This window comes from Corvus brachyrhynchos, unplaced genomic scaffold (genome assembly GCF_000691975.1).
Source record: "Corvus brachyrhynchos isolate BGI_N302 unplaced genomic scaffold, ASM69197v1 scaffold302, whole genome shotgun sequence".
Lineage (NCBI taxonomy): Eukaryota > Metazoa > Chordata > Aves > Passeriformes > Corvidae > Corvus > Corvus brachyrhynchos.
The window spans coordinates 316,706-344,409 of NW_008237244.1; the positions used below are offsets into that span (position 1 = coordinate 316,706).

At 36.0% G+C, this 27,704-nt stretch overlaps 1 protein-coding gene across 2 annotated transcripts in view; it reads right to left on the reverse strand.

Moving 5' to 3' along the window:
• The window catches only part of ZFPM2 (zinc finger protein, FOG family member 2), a 308,016-nt gene that overhangs the window by 224,118 nt on the left and 56,194 nt on the right, over window positions 1-27,704 (reverse strand). The window contains exons 2-3 of one of the 2 annotated variants that reach the window (XM_017730298.1): window positions 26,438-26,596; window positions 10,731-10,832 (exon numbers count right to left, since the gene is read on the reverse strand). In XM_017730298.1, the coding sequence (XP_017585787.1) occupies window positions 10,731-10,832; window positions 26,438-26,596 (261 nt within the window). The remainder of the gene's footprint in view (window positions 1-10,730; window positions 10,833-26,437; window positions 26,597-27,704) is intronic. The other variant, XM_017730299.1, reaches the window with a different exon arrangement.

Sequence of the window (27,704 nt, forward strand, 5' to 3'; positions counted from 1 at the left end):
TTCTGTAACATATCATAAAAGATGCAGTATATACACTGGACTGGCTGCCCACACTACCAAAACAGGCATATGCAAGCACCTTCCGCATTAATATGATTTAATATGCTATAGCTTAAAAATAGTTTTTGGAAACAACCCCTAAAATTAAAGAGCACACTCAGAAAGCTCCAAAATCTTTGTCAAGATGAGAAGGGGTAGGAACACAATGTCCTCTACACAGCTATTTTAGAATGTCTAAGGTAATCAGCTGACTGCAGGAAAAACAAAGAGTTACAGCTTTCCAATCACAGGCTTTTAACCATTATTACTTCTGCCTACCCAAATATCTTACCAGTTTTAACCCTGGACCATACTTCTGAATATTTGATTCTGGAGTTTCTCACAGATTCCATTAGAACATGTTTAAAGAACTACACATTCTGTAGTGAGGTCTGATGATATTAAGACGACCATTCTTACTTTTGCCGTGTTGGCGAGTAAGTGCTGAGTGATTGCATAAGAGAGCTTATTGCAGCATTTCTGTATGATGACCACTACTTTACTTTACAAAGATCATTTTCACATATCATTGTCTGAAGCCTAAATCAAGGAGAGAAAATAAGATCTACTATTCAATTCATATCCTCCTTTTGAGAATGCAATGGTAAAGCATCTTAAAAATGAAATGTGGCAATTAAACCTACACCCAAATGTGTGCTAAGCTGGTCTCACTGAACTAAACACAGAAAGTCAAGGTCAAAACCGAGAGAGGACTTCACCCTTAGTTCCAGTTCCATGACCACAACATCCAGTTTCCTTTTCTCACTCTGAACCTTCCTGAACTGTGCAATTTTGTGAGTAAATACAGTATCACGTCACATTAAATTTTTTACTCTCAGCAAAAGTTAGTTCTTTTGATAGGAGGTACAATGGCTCCTGGTGATAATTTTTTTTGTTGTTTTATTTATATTATTCCAACTTTTATTTTATGATTTCTTAAGAGAGAGTAAATAAAGCAGCTTTTGAGGGTTTAAAAGGACACTGGACTTTGAAAATCAAAATACTTTATTTTGCTGAACACAGAGTTCATCACTGAAACCTGCCAATTTAAGAAATAAAGTCACTAGCATCTCTCAGTAGGTATTCGTATCCAACTACTGGACTACACCTTAAATGCATTAAATAACGCTGTGTTGTGCGTACGGTTCAATATACTGACACATCCATCCTTCAGTTGTTTGAGCCAGTGTTGCCATGCAGTATTCCAAATGCAATAATCTTAGCTAACAGGAAAAACACAACAAAGAACAAAACACTTGTGGACTGATTACATGTCCCTTTTGATTCTCACCCAATATGCTTCCAAAACCAGACACTGTTTCCTGCAATTACCACGGTGTAATATTGCCTTTATGGCCAAACTACAGTGGAGACAGCTGAAAAGTGCAAAGCGTTCTGCCAGTCTCTGCAGGTCCCTTGGTGCATGAAACTACAAGAAACAATGTATTGTAATGCAGATGTTCATTGATTCCCTGCAGAATTCCATAGCCTAGGAGTCCTTCACTGCGTGACCTATGGGGATTTGTACTTTACAGAATATCCACTATATAGCATATCATGTCCAAAGTGAAGTACCTAGTGAATCTGATGATTCTTCCTTTGCACATGCCTTTCCCAGCTATCAACTTTTTTCAGAGAACAAGAAGTCTTTTGTGCTTGAAACGTAAATGCCAGTCAAAACAGAATACATTTCAAATATGTATCACCTTCCATTTGGAGTTCAATGACTTTTAGAAGTCAGGCCAATGTTCTTGCCTCATGCTGGATATACAGAAGTACAAAGGAATTTAGGAACGTACCGTATCATTTTCAAGCCCACCTAGTTTTCCTAGTTGGCCAAGGACAGGGTTAATTTTGCACAGCCTGGAGTCATGTGTGCATGTCCACATTGTTTTTCTGTACCATGCACATCATCACTGCGGGGTGGAAGTAAGGGATCCTCACTTCCAAGGAGGGCATGGCTTGTGGTTGAGAAGAAAAGGTGGCACATGGAGGGTGTGCTGGCCATTTTGTTCTTTGTCTTGGGGTTGTGCCGCATCGATGAGCATTTTCTGTGTAAAACACCCTCTCTTACATACACTGTTGTTATTAGGATTGTTGCTGGAACTGTTCATTCTTTTATCTCATTGCTGTTTTAAATTGTTTTTACCTCATCCTATAAGATGGTACTTCTAAACTAGGCTCATTTCTATAGCAACTGATTTTGAAATTAAATTCATATATATATGCTAACAATAACACAATTATATACTAATAATATTAAGATATAATAATATAGTATTTATAATATTATGTTAATAATATAATGATAAGGAAATGGCATCCCAACTGAAAAAACAGTTGGAATGCATGACAAGAGCTCCAGTATTCAGTGATGAAGGCACTGCTTTTGGTATTTTAGGCAAGTCAAATGAGACAATCCATGTCTCCAGGTTTACAGAATCCTGCAATATTTGAACATTGCATTATGAAAGGGGTACTACAGAAGTCACCACAGCAAGTGACATCATAACAAGAAGTATGTCTTAGTTTTCAAAATTTATTACTGCCTATTCACATGATTTTAGAGTAATTATTTTACACCTCAATTTTCTCTTAAAACCTTGGTGACCACTATTTTTGGTTAGAGGGCAGAATTTCATTTTGTCAGGTGTGACCCTAAGTAACATTTCTCCCCATCTATTACACAGGGTCAGTGTAGGTCATGCAACAACCTCTTTCCTAGAAAAGTCAAAACTGATCATGGGAAAGATGACAGCAAAGGTTTGGCTGCTACTTCCATGAGAATTCACCCAGCCACTCTCACATTCTCATCCTTCAGGCCCATACAGGGAGCAGTCCATCAACAGGATCAACTGCCTTGAAGCCAACTTCTGTACTAAGTATGTCTGTTAGACATGCATAAAAGGTCTGTTGCATGTGGCAAAGAACAGCTCTGGGCACAGAGGCCAAGTACAGCCATGTTTGTGTGCTGGGAGACTTCCTTAGCCTTTAATCAGGTGACAGCACACAAACCACCTCTGGAGAATGTTCCCTGCTATGCTGCAGCTTCTGTACCTTGGGAGCTACCTGGGAAGAGTGTCTACTGGCCTCAACCAAAATCATGACAGGGACTATTTTAACACTTATTTACTACTCCACTTCTGTCACTACTGAATATAGTAACACAGGAGTAGCATATTTTTTCTTCTGCTTCTTAGACCTGCATCTTCTCATTATGAAGCGAAGACTCTCATCATGTAAGAAGAGAGAGGTGAGACCTGAGAAAGATCTGCAAGAGAAAGCAGCTGCTGCTACAGCCAACAGAATAATTCATCAATCCCAGCTGGTCACACCAAGATTGACATCCTGGTGCTCCTATAAATGGTGCAGAGTTACACACTAAAAATTATTTTTTAAATATCATATATTTAAATACCAGTTCTTACAATCATTTCATGATCTAAGAAACTCAGCTTTTGTTACAAAAAATGGGGCAGCAGGACAAACCTCAAGAGTTCCTGTTTTTAGAAGACATTTGGCAGTGTGTCTAAATTATGTACAGTGAAGTCTGTTACAGACACATAAAGGTTAAACAAGTTGAATATAGTGCAAGTATATTTCAGTAACAATGGTATTAGTCAATCAGAGCTAAAATGGAATGATGCAGAAGTCTGCAGATCGAGTTTCAGGGGCTATGCATGAAAAAGAACTACAGTCCTTGAATTCTATACACAAGACTGATAATTACCTAAACCCCTGCGTTTAATACACAGGTGTGGTAACCACTTAAAACAGCTCCAGTACCATAACTCAAACTACAAAGACAGCAGCCCACGAGCATTTGCACCTCCCTTAACAGAATTCAAGTGTCAAAACAAGACCTGCAGTGCAAAGGTTAACTCAATGCCTCTTAGACCCTTACATTTGTTATTCTATGTCCAAATGGCCTCCTCCTAGTTCCAAATTGTTGATGGAAAACAGATCGATATCCACAGAAATCCTTCCCTGTTTCAATAAGGTTCCCTCCCAACCCCTGGAGCCTGGGAGCCCAGCTCTCTGCTTTTAATCCAATATCCACTTCACTACAGAAGATTTATTTAGACTGCCTCTTGTTTCATTAAGGGTTCCAAAAGTCTGTAGTGATTTTTGACACTTTGTTATAATGTTTCTGTGACCCCTCCCCCCACCCCCTCCTCACATCCCACACCACTCAGACTCATTTTCATATGGATACAAAGCATCGGGATAAAATGATGGTTCATTATAGTGGTACAGAGCTCTTATCTTCATCCGGCAAGAGTCATTTCCTTCCAAAGATTGAAATGCAAATGTGAAAATTAATGATAACTGCATTATCTGATAGCAGAGATAATACCGATTCACTGTCAGAGTAACACACAGTCGTTCTATGATTTCCTCTGCTTCTTCACAATATTCTTCTTACTGTCAGACTATATCTATGGCTAACTATGTTTCATGGATTTTTGTTAATTTACTTCAAATAGCATTTCCAAGATCTTATATCTACCACATTTCCCCAATCAAAAAGGAAACAAAATCAGGACAGTAATCTCCAAGTCCTTCTTAGGACTGGTTTAAAAAGAAAGAAAGAAAAAAAAAAAACAGGAAAAAAAGAAAAAGAAAAGTAAAAAAAAAAAAGGTGTGTGTGAGGGGAAGGCTATCATTAATGTCTGTTTCCATCTTGCAGTGGTCTACCAACAGTTCCACTCTATATTATACAGCTCTGCTTTGTATCCCAAACTTTTTATAGTATTACTAAATAATGCAGAGTAAACCCAACAATCAATACATATTTGCAGTGATTCTTATGAATGGTTACAGGAAATCTATAAAGAAAGGCTTTTCAAACTACCTTTTATAGCAGGTAAAAATGTGAACCTGGCATATCCAATGTTTACTACAACTTTTCTGATCTATAACTCACTAAAGCAATACACAAGAATTCACATGAAAGCCTGTTTCTATCTTCTATTAAATATTAACAGCAGCATAGCTCAATGTAACATCATTTTAAAGTGCTGTTTAATTTCCAGCATACTATTTTTCTTAAAGTTTCTGATAAATCTTAAGAAAAATACCAACCTGTAAGAGTAATTAAAAGAAACCATACTGTTCTTAGGTCTTATTTTACACTGCATGGTGGGGGGTGGGTTTTTGGTTTGGGGTTTTTTTTTCTATTTTGGACATGGACAAATCACATTTTCTCACTTTCTAAGCAGAATTCAGGTACAATTCAAAAGAACTTCTGAGAGTGACTTTCAAGCTAGCCACATAAAACCACATATTCCACAAAAAAGCCATGCACTTTTACAACTATAAAAGTAAGAGCTCACATAAGGAATAAGGACAAGAAGAAAGATATCAATTCTTCCTTAGGACCAAGACTTTTCTGAGTGGCATTAATTTCACCTTTGTAAATGCCCTATACTTAGTTCCTCAACTGGTGACAGACAATATTTTTCCATCTTAAAATCCAGATACAACTTCACCTGTGGCTGAAACACTCATTGTTTTTTGGAACTGCGGGAAGAAAATCAAAAGAATGGGGCACACAGGATAGTGCAGTGGATTTGGAAAAACTTACTGGCTTAGTCAGTACCGGAAAATTGTGTCCCATCTGTCTACAGGGAAAAAACCTTCCCTTGTATATTACAGAACAGGTATATGATGTCTCCAACTCTACTGTTTTATCACTACAGGGTAATTGAGAATTACAGAATAGAGAAAAGCACAGAGAAGTTATCCTTCTTAACATAGCTTTAATAAACAGTTACTGAAGTAATAAAAATTGAGAATTGCTTATATGGAGGACTGCTTCTACTTATTCATTATAAATGCATCCAAATGGTACAGTATTTATAAAAGCAATAGATAGTATACTCATTTATTAATTTCATTTAAGTTACAAGGAACTATCATGGTCAGTCAGTCAAATTTCTGCCCCAGTGAAATCTCTCTCATTTTAGAAGTCCAGTGTTTGCCACAGAACTTGATGATGCTCTTTAGGAAAGTATCTCATTCTGAATGCAAATATTTCTAATGACAGATAAGTGACTTTTCATAAAATGTTTCAATAATGACTTTTTAAGCACTAAAATCCATTCTTTGTGTCTGAAACTGTGGATCTTCAACATCCATTTAATCTTCTGATACTTTGCTAGAAAGAGGTGCCCATGGTTATCAGATTTTCACTCTGAATTTAAAGTAGTTTGTAATCAGATTGCCCTTTAATATAACTTCAATATATCTTTGATAAAATAAATAGGGAAAGGACCTAGACTCTTCCATCATACCAGTCCTTTCAACATTCTAGTGGCTCTTCTCTAAACCTGCTAAAAATTTTAACATCATTCCTGAAGTGTGACAGCAGGTCACAGAACCCCGTTTCAGCATCAAACAAGACTGCTGATCAGACAAGCAAAGTAATCTGAGAACCAAAACATACCCTATAGCCACAACTCCTTCTTGTGGGCTCAACCCCAGTTCACTAGATCTCAAGATTTTTTCAGAGACCCTACTTTCTGATGCTCCTACAGATCTTTTACAACTTTAACAATTCTATCAAAATATTTATTACCTTCTTATAAGCCCATAACTTTAATTACACTGAAACTGAAATTTTGCAGCAGCTAACATGGCAAGTCATTCAGGTCTACCAATAGCAATATCTATCCATTATTTAGCTTTTTTAAAAATTTTAAACATATTGCAAGTAACTAAATATACTTTAGGTCACATTACATATTATGTTGGTTTTACAAGACATATTTTTTTCTATAAGCCTATAGAGATTGGCATTCTGACTAACCCTCTCTCAATAAAAGCATCTTACATCACTTATCTCCTTATTTCCAGTGGGACCACTGCCATGTGTACAGAGGTCTGTAACTACCCACACTAACCTTTACTGGTTTTCAACACATTTGAGAAATCATGTCAAAAATTTTTTTAAACTGAAGTTGATCACTAGATCTGGGTCATCTAGCTCCTAAAAAAGTCAATTTCAAACCACCAGACTGCTTAAATTAGGTAGTACAGACGTATAGTCATCACCTACAGTCAAATAGGCTTTCCAGCACAAATGTTTTAAGCAGACTAGAAATAATTACATTACCCTTTTACCTGTCCCCTCTAACTATTGAGTCATGGCTTGTAATAGATCAATACCAATTTTCTAATTATTTTTTTCTTACCACATTTTAAAATGTCATCTTACTGTTATTAATGAAGCTACTGATAGATTTTTAGGGTGATTTTTTTTCTTTTCTTTTTTTTTTTCCTTTCAGCCTGGTATCATAGTTCCTAGCATCTGGTTACATCCACTTGGATTTTTCTTTTTTTTTTTTTAATTCTTTTCTAGGTAGTATCAACATTTCCTCCACTTTTATTATAGCTTTTGGTAAGTCTAAAAAATTGTTCTTAAACACTTCCAAGTTATAATTCATACTTCTTAATTAAAACCTTTTCTCCTTTGTGATAGAGTTCATATTTGCTGTCTCTTATAACGACAAGTACGGTGGACTGAACTGGTATCCACCACTGCAAGTATTACCACTGGATAATGATAAACAAGCATTCATTTCCAAATCTATAAACAATTTATCTTTCAAGATGCCATACAATATATATTTTCCTTAGATTTGGCTTAACAATATTTTACTTGAGGTGCCAGGTATCTAAAATTTTCAGAGATTTTAAGGAAGTTCTGCTATGGAAGCATGAAACATATATCCAGTAGAAATTGGAATGGTCGTATTCCCTAAATGTCCTGGGTGATCTGTAGAAGCCATGTAGGAGACCTTTCTGCTCGTTATGTGTTAAAGCACTGCCCTCACATGCACTGACATCCTAACAATAATACAAAGGCTATAGAACTATGGATCTCCATGTACCAAGGCAAACAGCATATATAAAGCCATAAAATGAACACTGCTCCCCCATTTAAAAATGAACTCTTTTTACATAAAATGCATTTAAACCAGTCTTGCTGTTCAGACTCTTTCTATTCCTTGGACTTTTCCTGTTGGCTATAATAAAAAGGATCAGGTCCTTCACTGTGTGTTTATACATACTCTATTGACCTCAGCTTCCATTATTTCAGAGCAGTTTCACTGAATAGGAATTTTTAAAAACTGAAGATAAGAACAGTGAAAATTGAGGGTAGTTGGAAAACATTCAGGTAACCCTCAAAGTGGTTACACAGAGTAGGCAGTATCTCTGACATTCCCTGATGGTCAGTGAAGGTCACAAGAATCTATGATCTGAAATATTGCTTCTGCAGAAACTCTTTGAAGCTACAGCACATTTAACTTTAGATTTTTGTTCATAAGGATATTCTAATTACAAAGACTTAAGAATGCATGTGAACCATTTAACAATGCAAATTTTCAAACAAAATAAAACTCTAATTAATGCCAGAAGCTTAATTTTTCAGTTCCTGGCAAGTACTGGCTCTGAAAGTCACAATATGTTCCCTTAGTGCTAAAAAAAGACATAAAATATTAAAATAACAAAACAGCTCTACTATTTATATAAATTCCTGAGTTGTCACAGCTCACATTATCAGTTGACAGCAACTTGTATCATGCAGAACACAGTTGCTGGATTCTGAGAGGCTCCACCTCTCAGAGACTTTCCTTACCAGAGAAGGTATGGAGACCAGAGACAGCTCAGATAACAACGAATGTATCATCATCTGCCCTTTGAGGTTGTGCCTCTACTGACAGGTGGTAAAGTTGAATCAAAGTTTTCAATGGCTCTGTTTGTGCTGTACTAAAATATGTTCCTAAATAAGCAGAATATTTCATGCTTTGTGTTTTTTTCCAAAAAACTGAAAGACGTTATCTTTGTACTGCGTGGTTGAAAATGATCTTCTGTCGATTGCTTCTTTTTCTATGTCAATAGTAACCAACTTCATTTCATGCATGACGGAGAGCATGGGATGTGGTATACACCCATTCCTTTTTTCATACGTATTATACCCTTGTAAAGAATCAATATTTCAATAAAATACAGATACTGATACTGGTGGTCATCAGTTTTCAGAAGTCAAAAGAAATTTTCCCACATTCAGCTTTGATTTCCATCTTATCCCATGTCAAAGCTATCAATAAATATGACAAGAAGTACACACATCCTACTGTTTAACTGAATTTTTTCCCAACCAAATGAAAAGATCTCCTTTTACTCCACAGTGCCATAAAAGACCTCAGAAACCTCTGAATAAGGCAGCATATATAAAAAGCAGTAACAGCCACAAAAAGCATATTCAACTATGCTGAAATACACTAAAAAATGCAACAAAAAATTAGAAATTTCAGACTTTATTTATAATGAAATTAAAAACAAGTCATATGGTAAGTACTGACACCCTTTAAATCTGCTATGCAGCTAAAAAAGGCCATTCTGCTACATCTACATATATATTTTGCATTATTTTACATGTACAGTAGTGTAATACTAAACCTTGTTTCCATATAACACCATAGTGCTTTATATAGAATATCAAGTTGTGTATTATCATGAACAACATTTTAAATGCTATCATAATAATTAGATACACTATGTCTTCATTTTTGTTTGCACTGTATTTTCCAGCTACTGATTTCAGAAAATTGCCATTAGTTTTGTTCTCCTCTTCATGAAGAGCATACAGTAATTTGCAAAATCAAGCAAGGATGAAAATGTAATTGAAATATAGGAATTTTTCTAATGAAATATTATTGTTGCATTATAAATTATTGATAGAATGGTTCTGGAACTCTCTTCTGATGTGCTCATCCTTTTGAGGGAAAATTTCCATAAGAGATACAACTATTGCTAGAGTGTGTTTGGCTTCAGATGCACATTTTGCAACAGTTTTATTAAATTATGGTCAATATAATGGATTTTTAAGGCCTATTCCCAAGTCCATGCCCGTGAAAACACTGCATTCAACTGCAGAATTGCCTAATTGAGAAATACAATTTACCCCTTTGCCTTAGGTTCTTTTACAGTACAGAGGTTTTACATATTTATATTGAACAGATACTTGAAAGTATTGCCATATTACCATTACATCTTAGCAATGTTATGCTTGCACCATCTTCACTTACACAGTAGAAAATGTTACCTTGAATTACTGTTTTAATGTGAAGTTCTATTGCTTCATTGACTGCAGTCTGAGTTTCTCTTTCCACTGAAACCAATGACCAGGTGTGTTAAATGATTTCTATCAGGCTCAAACAGGTAAAAAAAGTCCTTGAAAATGTTAGCAGACATCATGCCTATTTGTTCAGCTAAACATGATGCTAAATGTTGGCACAAAGCTTGAGAAGACACCAAAGCATCTGGGTGGTCTTCTGATCTCAGAAAACAGAGCAGAAGTGCTTCTCCCTTAATTCAACCATGGAAGAAAGAATTTACTGATACATTTTAATCCTAAAATTCTAAGCAGCAAGAACATTTTCCTTTACATCAATGCATAAGGCATATTATGTTTAACAATTTACAAAATGGTATAACCAAAGCCATTTTTTTTTTACCCAAGAATTTCATCTTAGTACTTACCAGTCGGTATCCTGGATCATAAAAGAGATAATCCATTAAAAATAAATGCAAAGCATAACAATCTACTAAAATAATGAAATTAACAAATACTGAAGTCTAGTTCAAGAAATTTCTCTTGGCTTTCAGATGTTTTTCCCTACCTGGCCCATCCCAATCTTCAGTCTCCACAGCAAGCTGCCCTGGTTTCTCTGACCTTGCATCACCATCAGATTCTGCTGCCTCCTGGATGCCTTCTTCATTGCCTAAAAAAACCCATCAAAAAATACAGTATTGACATATTTCAATAGTGACTTTTAAGCAGAGCTCCTATAATATCCAAACTGCTTACATGACTGAGTGAAAACATACACGTCTATAAACAGAGAGAAAATTTTAAAAAATATTAGATATGTAAACGTTTGCGAGCTCCCACTGACTGAAAGAAGCCCCGAGTATCCAGTACATCCAAGTTCCATGTAGAGAAAATCTTGGAAAACAGTGTTTACTCCATATGCTTAAAAAACAGAACCACAACTTGCACCTAATTCTGTAAACCAAAGCACATAAAATCCCCGAGTCTGTATGCACAAAGGAGAGAAAGAAATCGGCTGTGACCCCCAGGAACACATGCTTTCAGTCATGGGTTTTCTTCAATTGACACCTAAATGTTTCTTACGCACTGCAGATAAATGACACTCAAAACCAAAATACGGTCCACTAAACATTTTGCTTTTTCACACAACTAGTGGAAAGCTAATTCATGATATTTCAGCATTTAAGGAATTTGCCCTTAAAGACATAATATACCAGCAGGTCCCTAAAGTAATTTTCTCTCTATCAAGCTTTATTTAAAGAAATGCTACGTTTCTGATGAATTTTCACATTTTCACCATCCAGAAGTACCTGAAAATGTCTGTCTGTCCTCTGTTACTACCCACTACAAGGTCATATACAGGACACACAGAAAACTATGATAAGGTTAAATTTTTAGAGATGACCATTTAATTTTTATTTGAAGAACTGCTTGTTGAAAGTGCAGTTATTTCAGGTAAAAAAATACACTAAGCTCCATGCAAAAATACTTTGAAATAACCACTATGAAAACTACACTGAGGATGAGGGGTTCAGGTATTAACACAAAACACTCTGGCCACAGTAACACATTAAGTGACATCTCTAAAGGCTTTTCCAGGTTGGGATTTTACGCATTTGTAGATTTTTTTTTTTTTTTTTTAATACTAACCTATCTAAGAAACTCAAGCATAGGAAGACACAAGAACAGAAAGAAAAACTCAAATCTACACTATTAACTACTTCAAATAGGACTGATTATGGTTTAATTTTTTTTATCAAACTTGAAGGACACTTGTTCATAAATGGTCTACCACAAAAAAAGTGACAGCACTAGAAAAACAAATACTGTGTATTTTACAAACTGGAAAATCAGACCCTTTGTTGATTTAACAACAGGCGATCAAGAAAGAGCAAAAAGCACAGCAATTAAGCAGTAACTTGAAATTTTTTCCCCACTCATGATAACAAAAGCTTTAATTAGCAACATAGGTAAAGAAATGTGATTACAACAAACTATGCCAGATCCCCATACGTTATCACTGGAGCTATATTTATACCAGATAAGATTGTGACCTGGAGTTTTCAAGTACATGAATATATACAAACACTATAAAGTATTAACTTCATATGCACATGTAATGTCTTGTAATAATATATTCTTCCTTGCATTCATAAAACACGTCTTCTCAAATATGAAGTACAAGAGCCTGAAAAACTACTACTCACACAAACACAATACTATAATCACTCCAGAGTTTGATTACAAAACTACAGTTCAGTGTACTTGTGGTACTAAAAACATAGTCCAGAATATTCAGAGGCACCGGTAGTGTGTAAAATAAAACTTGAATACGACAAAAATACCTAGTATAATTTTTGTGTTGACTGTAAAACTGTAGCCAGGCATTTGAAGTTCATATGGTTCAGTTCCATCTGAAGTTACCTTTCAGAAGAAAGTCCTAAATACTCATGTGCTGAAAAAGCTATCAAGTTTCTGCTAAGCAGTTTTAGCAATTATTTGTTTTTAAGCAACTAGCCTACTTTGAATTAGCATTTCTATAGTTACTTTGTAGTAATCAGACCTCTGCTTTCTTTGGGTGGACTGAAGAACCTACTGGATAATTTTACCTTCATTTTTCTACATTCATAGCTACTTAAAGCAGCAAAAAATTGTCTTTCATTGGAGAGACACAAAGGAAATTTTTCTTAAGTTGAAACCTAGCAAGATCAACTCCAGTTTTCTCAAAAATGTTGGAAAGCATTTCACAACAAGGGCAATTCTTGTTTTCTAACTCAAGATGTATAACCAACGTAGAAAGTCCTTAGAATGTTCTTTGTATAGAATGCAAATGTTTTTCTTCCACTGTATATAATAGAGCTGTATGTACTAAATCAGAACAGTAACAGCAAAATTTAGAAATAGTAATTCTTTTAGACAGAGAAGAAGCACAGATAATTGGATAACTATCCAAAATATTATGCTTTTCCAGGTTATAATATATACCACCCTGGTGTTAGCCTGCGAATTTCAGCATTCTTCCAGTCAGTGCAACTAACCAGAATATCAAACAAATTAAACTATTAGAATTAAAAGAGGACAACGTTACGTGAAAAGATTGTGCTGAAAAGCAAAAGGACAGAGCAACAGCTAAGGTACACAAACTATAGTACACAGTAATTAAGTGTTTGGGAGATGAGGAAAGATCTGAAAATGTATGTTAGCAGATGACTTCACTTTCCATTAACTTCCTTTTTCAGTGTTCCATGAAGTATATTGTCATGTGCTTCTCATAGTCAAGTTTTCATGAATTGATGCATGTCTTGTGCAAATAGAGTAGATAAAATGTAGAATTTACATTAAGGAAAAATTTGCTTTGCATCTAGAAGTATTCCTAAGTATTTTCATTGATATTTTCTGTTATTCCCAACTGCCAAGTGCATGCATTATACACCTGAAATACCACACTGATTTCTCCTGTTCCCCCACACTACTCCAATCTGCTTGTGAAACCAAAAAATGGTACATCACTGTCAATTTCTGAATCCACCAGGGAGTGAAGTCTATCCCAGGCTCAGCTGAGCATCAAGGTCAGACTGAAATAGGCAATCAAGACAATCCATTTGGTGCTGGAGACACTGCAACTTTAAAAAGCCAAAAGGAGGCTTAGCAGAAGAGCTGATAACAAAGCACATCTCTCAAGTTTTTTCCTTTCTTTCCCCATACTTAAAGCTATTTTAGCAGCTAACTTTTGTTTAGCACAAAGGAGTTTATTTCCTTTCAGAATTTATTGTCTTTCCATTGTTTACTCTTTCTGTTCAGTCACTGACTACTTTTCAGTCTCAATAAGACTGGTTTTTTTATATTTATTTTAGAACTGATTACATTTTTCTTCAATTTACAGGTGTAGACATTTAACTGGATCCAGGACATTAATTATTTCTTTCTTCAAGTCCAATCAAGTGCTTTTTGCCTATATATACTACCCATTTGCTACAAACTTGTTGATTCCTTTCTAATCCCATTATTTTGGGTTTTCTCACTCTTTTTCTTTACTTTGCTGCTCAATTACATTTTGTATTTAAGTTAAAGCATAAGTAATTTTTTCCCAACAACACTGAAGAGTGATATAAAAACAATGGTAAGTACTCTAAAATGAACCAAAACCTGCTTCTGTTTAGGCAGGTTTAGGCAGTTGCTTCTTAGCAACTAAGCCTGGTAAGTGAATTCTGTCCTTTAAATGATCATTGCATGAAAAAATACTCTTATGAGTAAGCACATGTAATACCATAAACTATGTTCAGTCATGAAGCAAGTAAATCTAAGAGAATTTCCACTACTTCTCTATACTTGGTATTAAAGTTACACTTTTGGCAGAACTTATCACCTCTAACCCCAGATGCCTGAAAGTTAAACTAGTCCAGACTACTTACGTAGATGCTCCTATAGGCAGGGAAGAAAGAAACCTCCTGAGTGATTCATCCTATTCTAGGATGCCTGAGATATGAGACCCCGCTTGGTGTCTGAGAGAGCTGAAATGAATCATCTTCTTAAACATACAGCTTAGACTAGGAACCTATCTTTAGTCAGCTAAAGTTGGGTGAAACAAATCTCTGACTTATGCTGAAATGCTGAATACACAAAACACTGCTTAGCTAAGAGGAAAAAAGAAAGTCTTATTCAAACAACTTCAGTACGTAATGTGGATAGAATTTTCATCTTGACCTTATAATTTCTTACCAGCATTGACTGTTTCTGTTGTCTTCAAAAACAGTTCAAGCTTTTTTAATGTGGTTTAAATAGCCTAATGTTTATCCAATAGACAATTCACTGTAATTCAAGATGGTAAAGTTGGTCAGGAAATCTGAAGACTGTTAAAAGGGAAATATTACCAGAAATGTGAGAGAGAGAACTCCAACTTCTCTGACAACACTGACAAGTAGGAAAAGAGAGACTTGAATATTAACAAGTAATTTCACTTTAATCTTTTTAACAAATTAAAGACTTTCCAATTTGTACTTAATCAGCTTGTACCACAAGTAGTTGTGGTATTTTAAAGAAGCACATGGGTTAGCAGTTCTTCTCAACCCTGCTGTTTTAATCCATGTTGTTCCTATCAGTATTAGGCTCTTACAGAAAGTCTCGCACAATGTAACTATTGAACTTTCTTGACTAGGAATGTTATAGCAGCTGTTAGGCACTCTATAACGTATTTTGCAATCAGCTAAATCAACAAAGTATTTTTAACAATGAACAGTTCAGAACTGACAGATCTACTTTCTTGTTCGCAACTGCTTATCATGGCATAGATATCATGTATGTTTACCAGGTGCTTCCTATAGTTAGGATACCTTCACAGAAGCCGCTCACAAAAGATAAGGTCATAAAAGAGATGAAAAACGTGCAAGCTTCATACACTCATGGTTTTATCATCAGACAAAATAGCTTTGGGTGAAGGAATGTACCAGTCACAAAAAGCACACAGCAGGTTCTATTAGAGAACATTAAAAGTTTGAAATTCAGTTTGTTTTCCCTCTTCCTGGCAGCATAAATGTAAACTTAAATTGTTAACATCCTCATACAGCTGTTCAGAGTAAAACATCACTTCTCAATTATAATAAATCAGTTTAGAAATAAATTGCTGCAAAGCCTGTAGCACTCTGTATTGCCAAAAGAGAAAACAGACTCAATGCAAAGACTTGGGGAGTCACTCACTGTAGACTTTCATTTGGCAAGGACATAACCTCATGTATGGTGACAGACCAGTGCGACTGACTGTGAAGGGGGAGCAGGCTCTCTCCTTTCTGCCACAGTCTACAGCAGCAGTAATTCTAGATCCAACCTAAGAAGGATTCTGAGACTATATGTATGAACTAGATGCCAGAGCTTCAGAAACTACAGATCAGCAATCAAAAATTGTCCTCTGTTATTCACTTTATCTCAAAGCCTGCAACCAGTAACAGAGCTTACACGCACTGATAATCCTGCTCTTGAATCCTAAGAAACACACTGTAAACTGAGAATTGTTGCCAGGAACCTCTCTTCAGAAGCCATACTCAGTAACTTTGAAATAAACCATATACAACTTAAAATACAAATACTTAATTCATTCAGTGTAACTTGCCTTTTAGCAGCACACACTATTCTTAAAAAGACCAATGACATCTAACAGGCCTTAACTAACCTTCTTGTGGATTATCTCTTTTTAAAGTATTCTATGTATATATTTAACTATAATTGTAATGGCAATACAGGTTTCAGCAGATATAAAATATTATAGGTATAAAATAATGCAAAAAAAATTATACAAGATTTTGGAATTGTAATAGAACTGTGAGAATAAAGATATTAAATAATTTGGGAGGGATGTTTCCACACTGTCCTATTTGCCAAATGATGTGAGGACAAGATCAAAAACTACAGTGGGTACAGTGCCATGCAAACGGGTTTATTCTACAAACCTTGCAAGGGCAGAGAGACAGAGAGATAGAGGAAGAGATCTGGTGCTATCACTACCAGACTGTTATCAATTCATCTGATAAATATCAGAAATATATTCAGTGAAGCCCATAAAAATCAACTGAGACACCCTACTCTACAAACACAGAAAGTATGAGCAATCTCTGGCCCACAGATGATTGATTTGGTAACGTACCTGAAAGAAGCCAGCACTTGAACAAGTTAATCTACTGCATTTTATTTCAGATTATATTAATCATCTCAATACTTTGCTTCTTTGCAAGCAATTATTGTTTTCTGTCATGCTGATTAACAATCATAATTTCTCCTGGGAAAAACCTCATTTGAAATAACTGCATGTTTCCATTTGCCCTAAGCACTCTTAGAATTATTTATCCAGCAAGTCTCAGAAACAAGGCATTGTCTTTTTCCCTAACTTTTAGGATCAGTCTGTGAATACTCAAGTGTTAGCGAGTGCCTACATATGTGCAAGCCGCTAGCTCTCCCAAAACAGTGGTATGAAACTGTTTTGGTTCCTATTAAAATCACCACTTTGTTTAATAAAATGACATCTTGACACATTACATTTCAGCACAGTGATCATGTTAAAAAGCAGTGTCAATTATTTCTAACTATTTCAGCTACAGCACTTTTCTCCTGGGATAAGACACTGCTGTGCAGCACATCCATCTAGACTGAGTCTGGCCTTCCTCTTTCTCTACATGTTTGTTATGTTCTCATTATCGCCACTGTTTGCTTTTGAAGTCCCTTTCAAGACAAGGATCACTCATTCAAATGTATTGCCTGCAGAACAGTGAAAGTGTTCTCTAAATTGTATTCCTGGCTTTCTTTTTAATAATGTGTTTTAAATATATATATGTATATACGTTTATATGTATATTCTAATTTTTAGGGAGCAACTCTAAACACCAGTGCTACAAACAAGCACCATATACCAGCTACTCAAGAGCTTCTATTGATTAAAAAAAAAAAAAAAGAAAAAAAGTCTTGCATCTTTTCAATCTTTCCCCATTAAAGCTTCAAATACAAGAACTCTATTAGACATACGCAAGTACTAGCCTGGGGTTCAAACCACATACCTCTAAGCACTTGATTAGAAAAGCAGCAGAAGCGCCATTTTAAAAGATATTTACATGCCACAAATAAAGACTGTTGCTTAATATAATTTTTAAAAATTATTTCAATGGAAATCAACAATCCATGAGATTCTAAACCAGCCTGCAGCAGAACAGAGAGATTACTTCAGAGAAATTCTAACAAGTTTCAAATTCTAAGTTTGAAGGCTCTTCTTCAAGTTCATATTTCAATTTAATTATATAACAATTCTGTTCCATCTCTACTGCAGAAATATTCCATCTCTTATAAAAATTCTTCATCCAACCAAGAACACCTCATTTAATACTTTACAGGTAAAATCATTATCATATACAAATCCAGTTTTTATGTGATTTCCACATGACTACATAATGAATAGCAATAGGTATCTGTTCCTACACAGTGAAATTTTAATTTACCTTGTTGAAAACAACTGGAGGTTTTTATTTGAAATAATCAACACTTCAGATGCTTCAATATCAAAAGCAGCCAACTCCCTATCACTACAGGCATGTTTCCACATACATGTTGTATTACACATGATTTCAAAAGCAGTCTAGGCTTCTGTGAGTCAAACCCAAGAAAAAGACTTAGCAGTCATAAATACATGCTTCTTTTTCTCTATCCAGCAGTAATATTTTTCTTACCAATATTTATCTAACGATGTCATAAATGTGGCATTTGCTTAATTTATTTTTACTGATCCTTTCAGAGTTAAATTACTGCAAATATACCCATATAGTACACAACCTGTGAGCAAGTCTGCTTTGTGGGCCTGGGTTGACAAGAATTTTTTCAGCCATGTCTTAGAACTCTTCCAAAGTATTCAGAATTTTTGTGTCAAGGACAAACATGCTAGACCACGACAACACCAAATCAGACAAAAAAGAGACAAAATGGACCTTCATTATAAATAAAATTAGAAACAGATGTACAGTGCACATGAACTAAGAACATGTGATGAAACTGTCATTTGTGCATTTCATGTTTTAAAGAAGATTACCCTTATTAATTTGCAATCCATATTCTGTCAAATTTGATCTCAAAATTAAGTCAATTCAAGTTTTGTGACTTTCTAGAAAGAGGACATTACACTACTTGTTGTAACCAAATAATCCCTTCGTGAATTCTATCCCTTGCTGTGATAGAATTCAGAATTTCATTGTTCTTAAGAAAACCAAAATGTGCTGACTGAAAAGGCCGGAGTTGCTTTGATAAACTGCTTAAAGTTGAGTAAGCTGTTTAAGTGTTTCTCTCACTTTTTAATTCTATACAGTTAAAATAATGTTTTCTATTTGGATCTTTGTATTTATTTCTTGAGACATAGCTTTCTAGTTTCTTTTTGAGATACAATTTTCTTCTTGATGACCAATTATTTAATGTCTTGATTAGAAGAAGGGTTTGTGTGTTCAATTTAGGTCAAATTTTTATCCAACTAAAGTTGATGTCAATACCTACATAGGTTTCAGCTGGACTGAAAATATGGCATGACAGGTTTAAACATGGGTTAGCAGTAAATAAAGAGAAGTATAGAATAGACAATCTTGTACTTTTTCTTTTGGAAGCCTTTACATGCTCTCTAGTGAATGGTGAAGGAAAAAAAAAAGGTCACTCAAACCTTTTCAGATATCTCTTTTCCCTTCTAGCAAGAAAACAGGTGATCCTCTGAGCTCCAGTAGCAGGAAAGAATAAGAAATCATAACAGGTAAAGCACAAGGCAAATGCTGATATTCAGATGAAAAAGATCTTTCATCCTGCTGGGATCCAATCTAATTCTGACTTAGCATTGTTCAAAGGCTATTATCAGAGAAGCCCCTTTGTTTCTTTGTCTATATTCAGCATCTGACAAAAACTACGGAACATTAGAATCATAGAATCATCAGGGTTGGAAGGGAACTTTAAGATCATAAGGTCCAACTGTTCACCCAGCACTGTCACTGTAACCCCTAAACCACATCACCCAGAGCCAGATCCAGACACCTCTTGAACACCTCCAGGGATGGTGACACCACCATCTCCCTGGGCAACCTATTCCAGTGCCTGACCATGCTAATGCCTAACGGTGAAAAATGTTTTCCTAATATCTAATCTGAATCTCCCCTGCCTCAGCTTAAGGCCATTTTCTCTCATCCTCTCACTGCAGGCATGGCAGGAGAGACTGACCCCCACCTCACTACAACCTCCTGCAAGGTGGATGTAGAGACTGATGAGGTCCCCCAGCCTTGTCTTCTAAAGTCGTTTCAGATGAATATGATACAGATAAACATAAGGGAACCCTTACTCTGGGGAACATGAAAATCCAGCAGTGTCACAAACATGCACACAAGTCAATAGGAGGTAACTGTTGCATTTTTGGAGGGAGCAGTGCTGTGTGTTCTTATGCATATTCTAGTTATCCTAAAAGATGAAAATAGATACATGCCCTCTTCTGTCTCTGATTACCAAAAAGAATGAAAGTATCCTTCATTTAGTCAGAAAGCCTACCTAAATCAAATGTAATGAATTAAAATAAATATAAAGAATTTAAAGGAATATGAGCTCCAGCAGAAGTATTGCCAGGGAAAGATAATGTCAGGTGCAGGGAGGGGGGGTGTCTGGTGCCAAGCAAAGCCGAGGGCTGTGCAATCACCTCTATCAGTGCTCTATCAGTGTCTACACTCCAGCCAAATCCAGAGAAAACAAGGAGTCAAAGATTCAGGTCAATAAGCTTATAGGCGATTTGCACAAACAGCTCCTGCAGCAAGGTAAAAAACAAAGTCATATTGGCTTTTCTTTTTTATTCCTTCCCTTTGAACTCCTTGGTCCAAACACACCCTCGAAATGTCAGTGTTATATGCAAGAATTTAAAGAGCTGAGCTTCTTAATCCCGTTAAGAAATAAGAACAAAGTTGCCTGTAAAGATCTCCTTATTGAGCTCAAAGTGATTACGGTATAGCTGCCTTCTGCTGATCCTACTTCCACTTGCTACAGCAAAAGTGTAGAATGAAATCCATTACTGAAAAGGAAAAAAAAAAATATTAAAAGGTTTCTGGTTAAAAAAATGGGGAAAAAATAAAGAAAAGTGAGCAAAATCTACTGTTTGATGTAGAAGCAGAAAAGAGCAAGCATATTGTTAGTCACTACATCTGTAACATGAAAGAAGTAGGGAATATGTACACAGATGCACACAGGCATACACACAGACACAAAGTCATACTCCAGAGGAAAAAGGGACACACAGAAATCATCTTCAGGGTGTTAAGAGTTTGGCTGGTACTATAGATGGCAGCATGATAGCTTTGCACATGAAGTACGAAGGGATAGATGAATACACCGACAAACTTAGCTTTGTATATGCTTTCTCATATGAGGAATCACACTGCAGCTGTTTCTCTGAATCTCAAGCCTGGCTGCACAATCAGGTCACATGATTTAACATAAAAAATTCCAGTCCCAAGCTGGTCTGGCAGGCTAGCAACAACATGAGTATATGTACACGAGCAGAAAACTTAGTTCAGGTTTGGAACTCATCCCTTCCTGCCCAAGCAGAATATGAGAACATAGAACCAGGTACACACTCAGTATGCAGGCCATATATTCCCTGAGTTCTCTTCTTGCTGACTTAGAACTGCATATGAGTTTCAGACTGCACTGGATTCCCCTCATTTCCCTCTTCCCCCACAAATAAAGGTAACCAATGTATCAGGAACTCGAACCACTCAACCAGCTACAGAGATCGCTGCAAACATACACAGCAGTGTGTGTTATAGATCCTAAAATCATTGCATCCTGAAACAATCACTCTCCACCCCACCTCATGTATCCCCGCTATCACCCAATGTCACCAACTGAAGCAGAGTTAACACTGGGAAGCAGAAGCCATTTGCCTTCCCATCTCCCACCAGGAGTTTTAAGGCCACTGAATCTCCTTCCACTGAGGGCTGGTGCCAATGTTGCCTTGTGATGAAGTAACTATGGAAATCCTACAACGTGAGGAGCAAGAGCAATAGCCATACTACAAGCAGTGAACAGGAGAATTTGACATAACTGTCTTGGCAAGCAGCAAGAAATAAACCTGCCTTCTTTCACTAATTATCAGATATGGACATTCCTTCATTTACCTCCTTCTTCTGGCAACAGTCCAACATTTTCTCCTTTGATTATACACCACCTCCATTTTCTTCTCTTGCCTCTTTCCTTCTGTGAACACAGCTACTTAACTATCTACTAATCTCAAGTGATCTCTCATATTGCTCAAGATAATTTTCCTTTGAAAGTTAAACCCTCATTTAACACTTCTGCTAGGAAGGAACTGTAATTTGCTTAGCCAGTTTCCACCACTATGAAGTCACCAAGGCTCCTGTTCTCCTTCCTGTTTATGGAGAGTAAAAGATGTCACCATATGAGCACAGCAAACTTTCCAAGTAACAGACAAGAACATTTTATTTTTCCTGAGGGTATCTAAGCAAGATGACAGTAGTCAGAGACTCGAAAACCAACCATAAACTATCTCACCTCACAAATGAACTTGATTTAGAACTTTGGTTTTCATCCCATCACCTTCAACCTGGCCTTTGTACTGTTCTGATGTTTTTCCCCTTCTATCTGCCCTTCTGCAATTACTAGCCCTATCACGCCTCCAGCTCATTTCTTCACATCTCTGTTAGCATTACCTTTTTTTCTTATTCCAACCTACAGTAGACAAAATTTAATCTTTATGTCATATCTCCTAGCTTCCAAATCCAGCCTATCCCTGTTCTACATGGGAGACAGGCTACTTTCTCCTTATTTAGATTGCTGAAATACTGACATTTAAGTAATAAATTTTCTATATCTGTATTTAATCTGAACTAATCTTAATCTGATACAGACTCTGATTCCAGATACCCACTATCTGGACATTAAAAAAAAAAACATATTCATCAAGGGAGATTCCAGGCTAATACAAGCTTTGTGTGGACAGCATCATCAGATACCCTCTTTATTGGCAATACATCAATTTGTAGTAACTAAACATAAACAGCAATTTTCAAAGCCTGTTTTCAAACTGACAAGATGTAATGAACTATCATCAAGGCTACCTTCTACAAAGTTGTTTGTTTCTACTTCAAAGATAGAGATCAGCGCAGCTTTGTAGTAGAACACCACTGTCCTGTTTCCAAAATACTCCCTTTCTCCTAATCCCACTGTCAAAAACTGCAAACAAATCAAACTTAGCTACCATCTATAATGAAGCTCTTCATCCAAAAGGTTAAAAAATAAGAGTTGTAAGCTTAAAGCAATCCCTGACAAATAGCAGGTTGGTAATTTCCACTTCAGCTTTGAATATTTACATGCTTAAACTGTTGTACACTTCCTCACATTTGAGAGTAAATGAAGATCACATAGGAATAAACATTCAAATGCAGCAAAGTTAATTTTGTGGTATTGCAAAATTGTGGGAGAAGAGGAATTTTCTGAATTCCTTGTCATAAAAGCCATTAACTAGCAAAAGGAGAAGGGAAAAGTAATAGCAGAAAGTCAAAATTTTGAAAACTGAGAAGTTGTAAAATGACATGTAGCTCAATCAATGTGATTAATTTGCTTCACTCTTTGCAGAGGCTTTCGCCTTCACCTTCTAATTCTGGCAACTATTCTGCTGAATCTATCTCACAAACCCAAATTAATAAGGTGGGAATGACAAGTATGGCTTTATAAAGGTTCCTGTTTGCAATTTAGACAGTTAGGGACTGCTCTCTGCTTATAATACCATTAGGCACAGTCTGACAGGAAAATCTCTTCAGTCAAAAAACCAAAGTTACCAAGTTGTGAACCTGTAAGTCCTCTATTCTCATTCCTCAGAATGAATTGTGACTTCAGTAAATTTTTGCCTTTGGTACCTAGTTTGGATAGTAAAAAGCCTCTGGTTTTAGGTGGTACTTGAATTTACAGAGCTGGGTAAGTATAAAAAACATACCATGGATGAAGCCTCACAAACACCTCATCCCCAACAGCTGTGCCACTTGTTCCCCATGCCTCTTGATTCTTGCAGGAAGCCCCGCTACTCATTTGTCCTCTTGTTCTGGGTCAGCTGGGAAGAAGCCCCAGGGGAGGGAAATAGGGAGACAGGACAGGTAAAATTTATATCCAAGAAAACACCTTTACTTTCTAGAACCTTTAATGGTCCATGATAGCAAGGGCAGAATTCAGAGATAGCATAATGGATTCCCATGTCAGCTCCAATATATTTCTGGGAAAAGAAAACCTGTTGCATGAGAAAACACAGATCTACACTGATTTTTTCCTTATTTGAAAATACTTGTCATTTACAGGCTGCCAATACTATCAAAGAGCAGAAAACAAATCAAAACTCAGGCCCCAAAAGCAGAAATTAGACTGCATTTATTTGTTCTCTAACCTATTTGGTACACAACTCATTTTCAAGCTTTTTCATTTTCTTAATGAATTTTCATTCATGATGTTAAAAAATATTTCTAGGGAAAAAAAAGTAGCTTATTTCTCATACCATCTTTTAGTTTCAATGCTGAAACACTACAAAGAAGAACAGAAGGCCACAAATTCTTAACAGATTAATGAAAAAACCCAATGAGAATTAGTCTCATTTTTAGTATTTACTATATAATAGAGTCACAAACCCTTTCACTAAGAAAAAGACACAAAAGAAATTTATTTGCTTTCCAGATTAGTTTTGTCTTCTTAGGGTTTATCTTCAGAAAAACATTGGCAGCCTCATGCTAATGACACTTAAGATGTGACCCTGAAGAAGTAGGACATTCCACAGAAGTTGAGACATTAATAAAAACCCAGCACATTTCTAGTCTCCCATTCCATCCGTTTCCAGGGATATTCCCAGTTTGCTTCAAAGTGGGACTTTTTGTCACACTGCCTCAGCTGGAGGTAGATTAGAAATTTTATGTGCCCCTTGATCCTTAGAAATCTTCTTTTCAACTTTTCTTCTGCAGCAGTTGCACTGGAGAGACTTAAGATTCTTTTATAACTACAACACACTTATGAACTGCTGGGAAGTCAGAAGGTATTTAGCCTGAAGAATCAGCAGATGTTCTTAATAAAACATATAATCAACATAATCAAGATTCAGATTCCCATTTGATGCCTGATCTTCTTTAATACAATGGCCTGGATTCACTGCTTTCCCTGAAAGATTTTTGTTTAAAGGGAAGATCCAAGATAAATTGAAATTCAATGTGAATTTGCAATATTGATTACTATTTAAAAAAAAAAAATTAAATTTTTTTTCTTGGTTTCACCCAAAACCATAGTATTTTCCACTGGTAGGCCCTGGAAATGCAGTAAGAAATACAGAGAGGTAACTAAATCAAACTGATATGATATGAACTAATAGTGGGACATAATATTCCACTGCTGACAGGAGGAATTCAAGAGACGCCAGTATAACAATTATGCACACAGTGGTTTAAATATTTATTTAGTACTGCCAATAGCAGAATAGCAGGAGGAGTACATTTTACCACCTAAGGAAAATGGTGTCTTTCTGAAAGGCATGTGAACACAAAGTAATTGTAGTAGGTGTTCATGTCGCAGTTATAATAGTACTAAATTCTTTCTGTTGGTAAAGAACCTATTCATAATCTGGTTTCTCCTCACCGTAAGATTTCTAGCAGCTGAACTCCAAACTATCAATTAAACTCTTTTGATCTCTTAGGGTGGCTTACTAAGTATCAAGAACCTGTAACGCAAAAGTAAATTGTTTTGTAAAAAGTATGCAAGCTCCATAGAGGACATGTAGAAAATACACTGCAATGCCTTTGCCACTGATGACTGAAGACTCTCTAGGAAGGACCAATATTCTGCAGTCAGAACACTTGACTCGTCAAACCGATTTATTTGACTTTGTCCAAGAGAGATGAAAATAATACAAAACCAGCAACATACCAAGTTATCATATGAAAAAATGGTAACTTATTTATATGTCAGTATCTGGGAAAGAACAGAAAGACAGAGAAACCATCAACATCCAAATGCCCGAGGGATTCGTGGACTAACAGAAGAACACCACCACAACAACTTCAGCTATTTGATAGGGCATCCTTACCTCCAGAAGACAAACGATAGAGCAATCAAATGGATATCTGGCAGGAAGAAGGTTAAGTCAATGTTCTAAGTAACAATAGTGTGTTTTTCTGTCAGCTGATTGGGAAGCAGCACAACCTTGCAGACTGGAATGGTAAGAATGAATTGCTGTGTCTTATGCTAAAGTACCTCAATCTTCAATAATTTGCAAGTAACAAGTGCACCAAAAAGGTATCTGCAACTACAAAAGTTATCCTTTCACAAATCACTAGTTTTCCACCATGCATAATAAATTCTATAATAAGCTCTATTTTAATCGTAGAATCTACAGACACAATCTGTTTTCCTAGCAATGTTTCCTAGGCAGAGAAGCAATGAACAGACATGCTGCATTGCTAGCTTCAGATCTGGTAATAATTGACTTCTGGGGTCTGTTCTTTACAGTTAAATATGTAGAAAATAACACTTGGAGGAAAACATTAAGGCAAGATGACTCCTGTCCCTGAAAAGTGTCTTTCAACATACTCAAATATTTATGCCTTACCAGACTTAACTTCACAAATGACTCCTTTTCCTGTTTTTAAGGTAATAATAATAGGGCTTTTTGTACATTTTAAACCAAAAAATCTCTTTGACCAGCTGGACACAGTTTGGCCAATATTCTTTCAAGAGGCTGGCTACAATGATTACCTTTATTACAAAAGTATTCCACTTCTTCACAGCTCAGATTTTCAGGCTCAAACTCTGCAGAAAAGCTTTCCTCCAATGGAAAGTCTTCTTTTGAGATAGTATCATTTTCCTCAGACAGGCACTCTTCTTCTTCATCCTCAGTAGCATCTTCAAGGGGCCCTTAAAAAAGAATCAGGAACACTGTGGCAAAACGATCTAACAGGACAATGTGAAATAAAACCTCAGTGAACTTTTAACTGGCCTTCTTTGGCTAGTTTTTCCATTCACAGCTGTGTACAGCATTTATTAGAATTGGAAAAATAACATTTTATGGAAATTTAAATTGAAAGTGACTTTTCCTGATGACTTCAGGATAAGCAAAGTGTCATTAATAATATGTATTAATAATACTCACACATGGAGGTTTTTCATTATTCATTGGGCTCTACTATTAAACACAGACAGTTTTAACAGTGGAAATCAAAGCTGTATTTGTAAAACAACATAAACAGTGAAGAGCCTTGTTTGTTAGTGATTGTTTTTGATGCTGAATTACAGTACTTAAAATGTTCTTTTACAAGCTTTGTTAATCAAATTAAAAGTACTGACAACAGTGAAACACTACAAAGGTTTTGACAGCACAAACTTCAGTTTATTCTGCTATTTTGCTTCAACCAGCCCCTGGTATCTATGATCATTCATGCCAGACTCCTTAACAGATTCCCAGCCCATGGACAGGGGTCAAGAGACTATTTGTTCATTTCACAGAGGCCAAACAAATATCCTGGTAAACTACCAGCCCAGGGCTCCTAAAAAATAAACTAGTTACAGAAACAGGGCATGAGTTTGAATTTGAAGTGGTAGTCTGAGGTCTTTGACTTTTCTTCTAGTTACCTAGAGATACTACTGCTACAGATCCTCTCGAAGAGACAGCACCAGACAGATTATAACACAGCACCAAAGTCATCAATTAGAATATACTCAAAAATTAAAATCTTTCTCATATACACACACTTCAAAATCTTTGGTTAATAGTAACTATTTGCTAAAGACATCTCTTGTGCAGGATGTAGAATTTTACCCTAGATTTAAATAGAGATTTGAAATAACTGAACATATTTTAATTTAACGAAGATTTTATTAAATGTCAGTATGTTTCAAAATCCATCTTAAGACTGGATTTCAGAAGAGAGATTTCATTATACATGGTTGAGGTTGGAAAAAAATTATGTATTTCACTCTCCAATGAAAGCACAGCCTCATTTATAATTGACTGAGTATTTCTTCT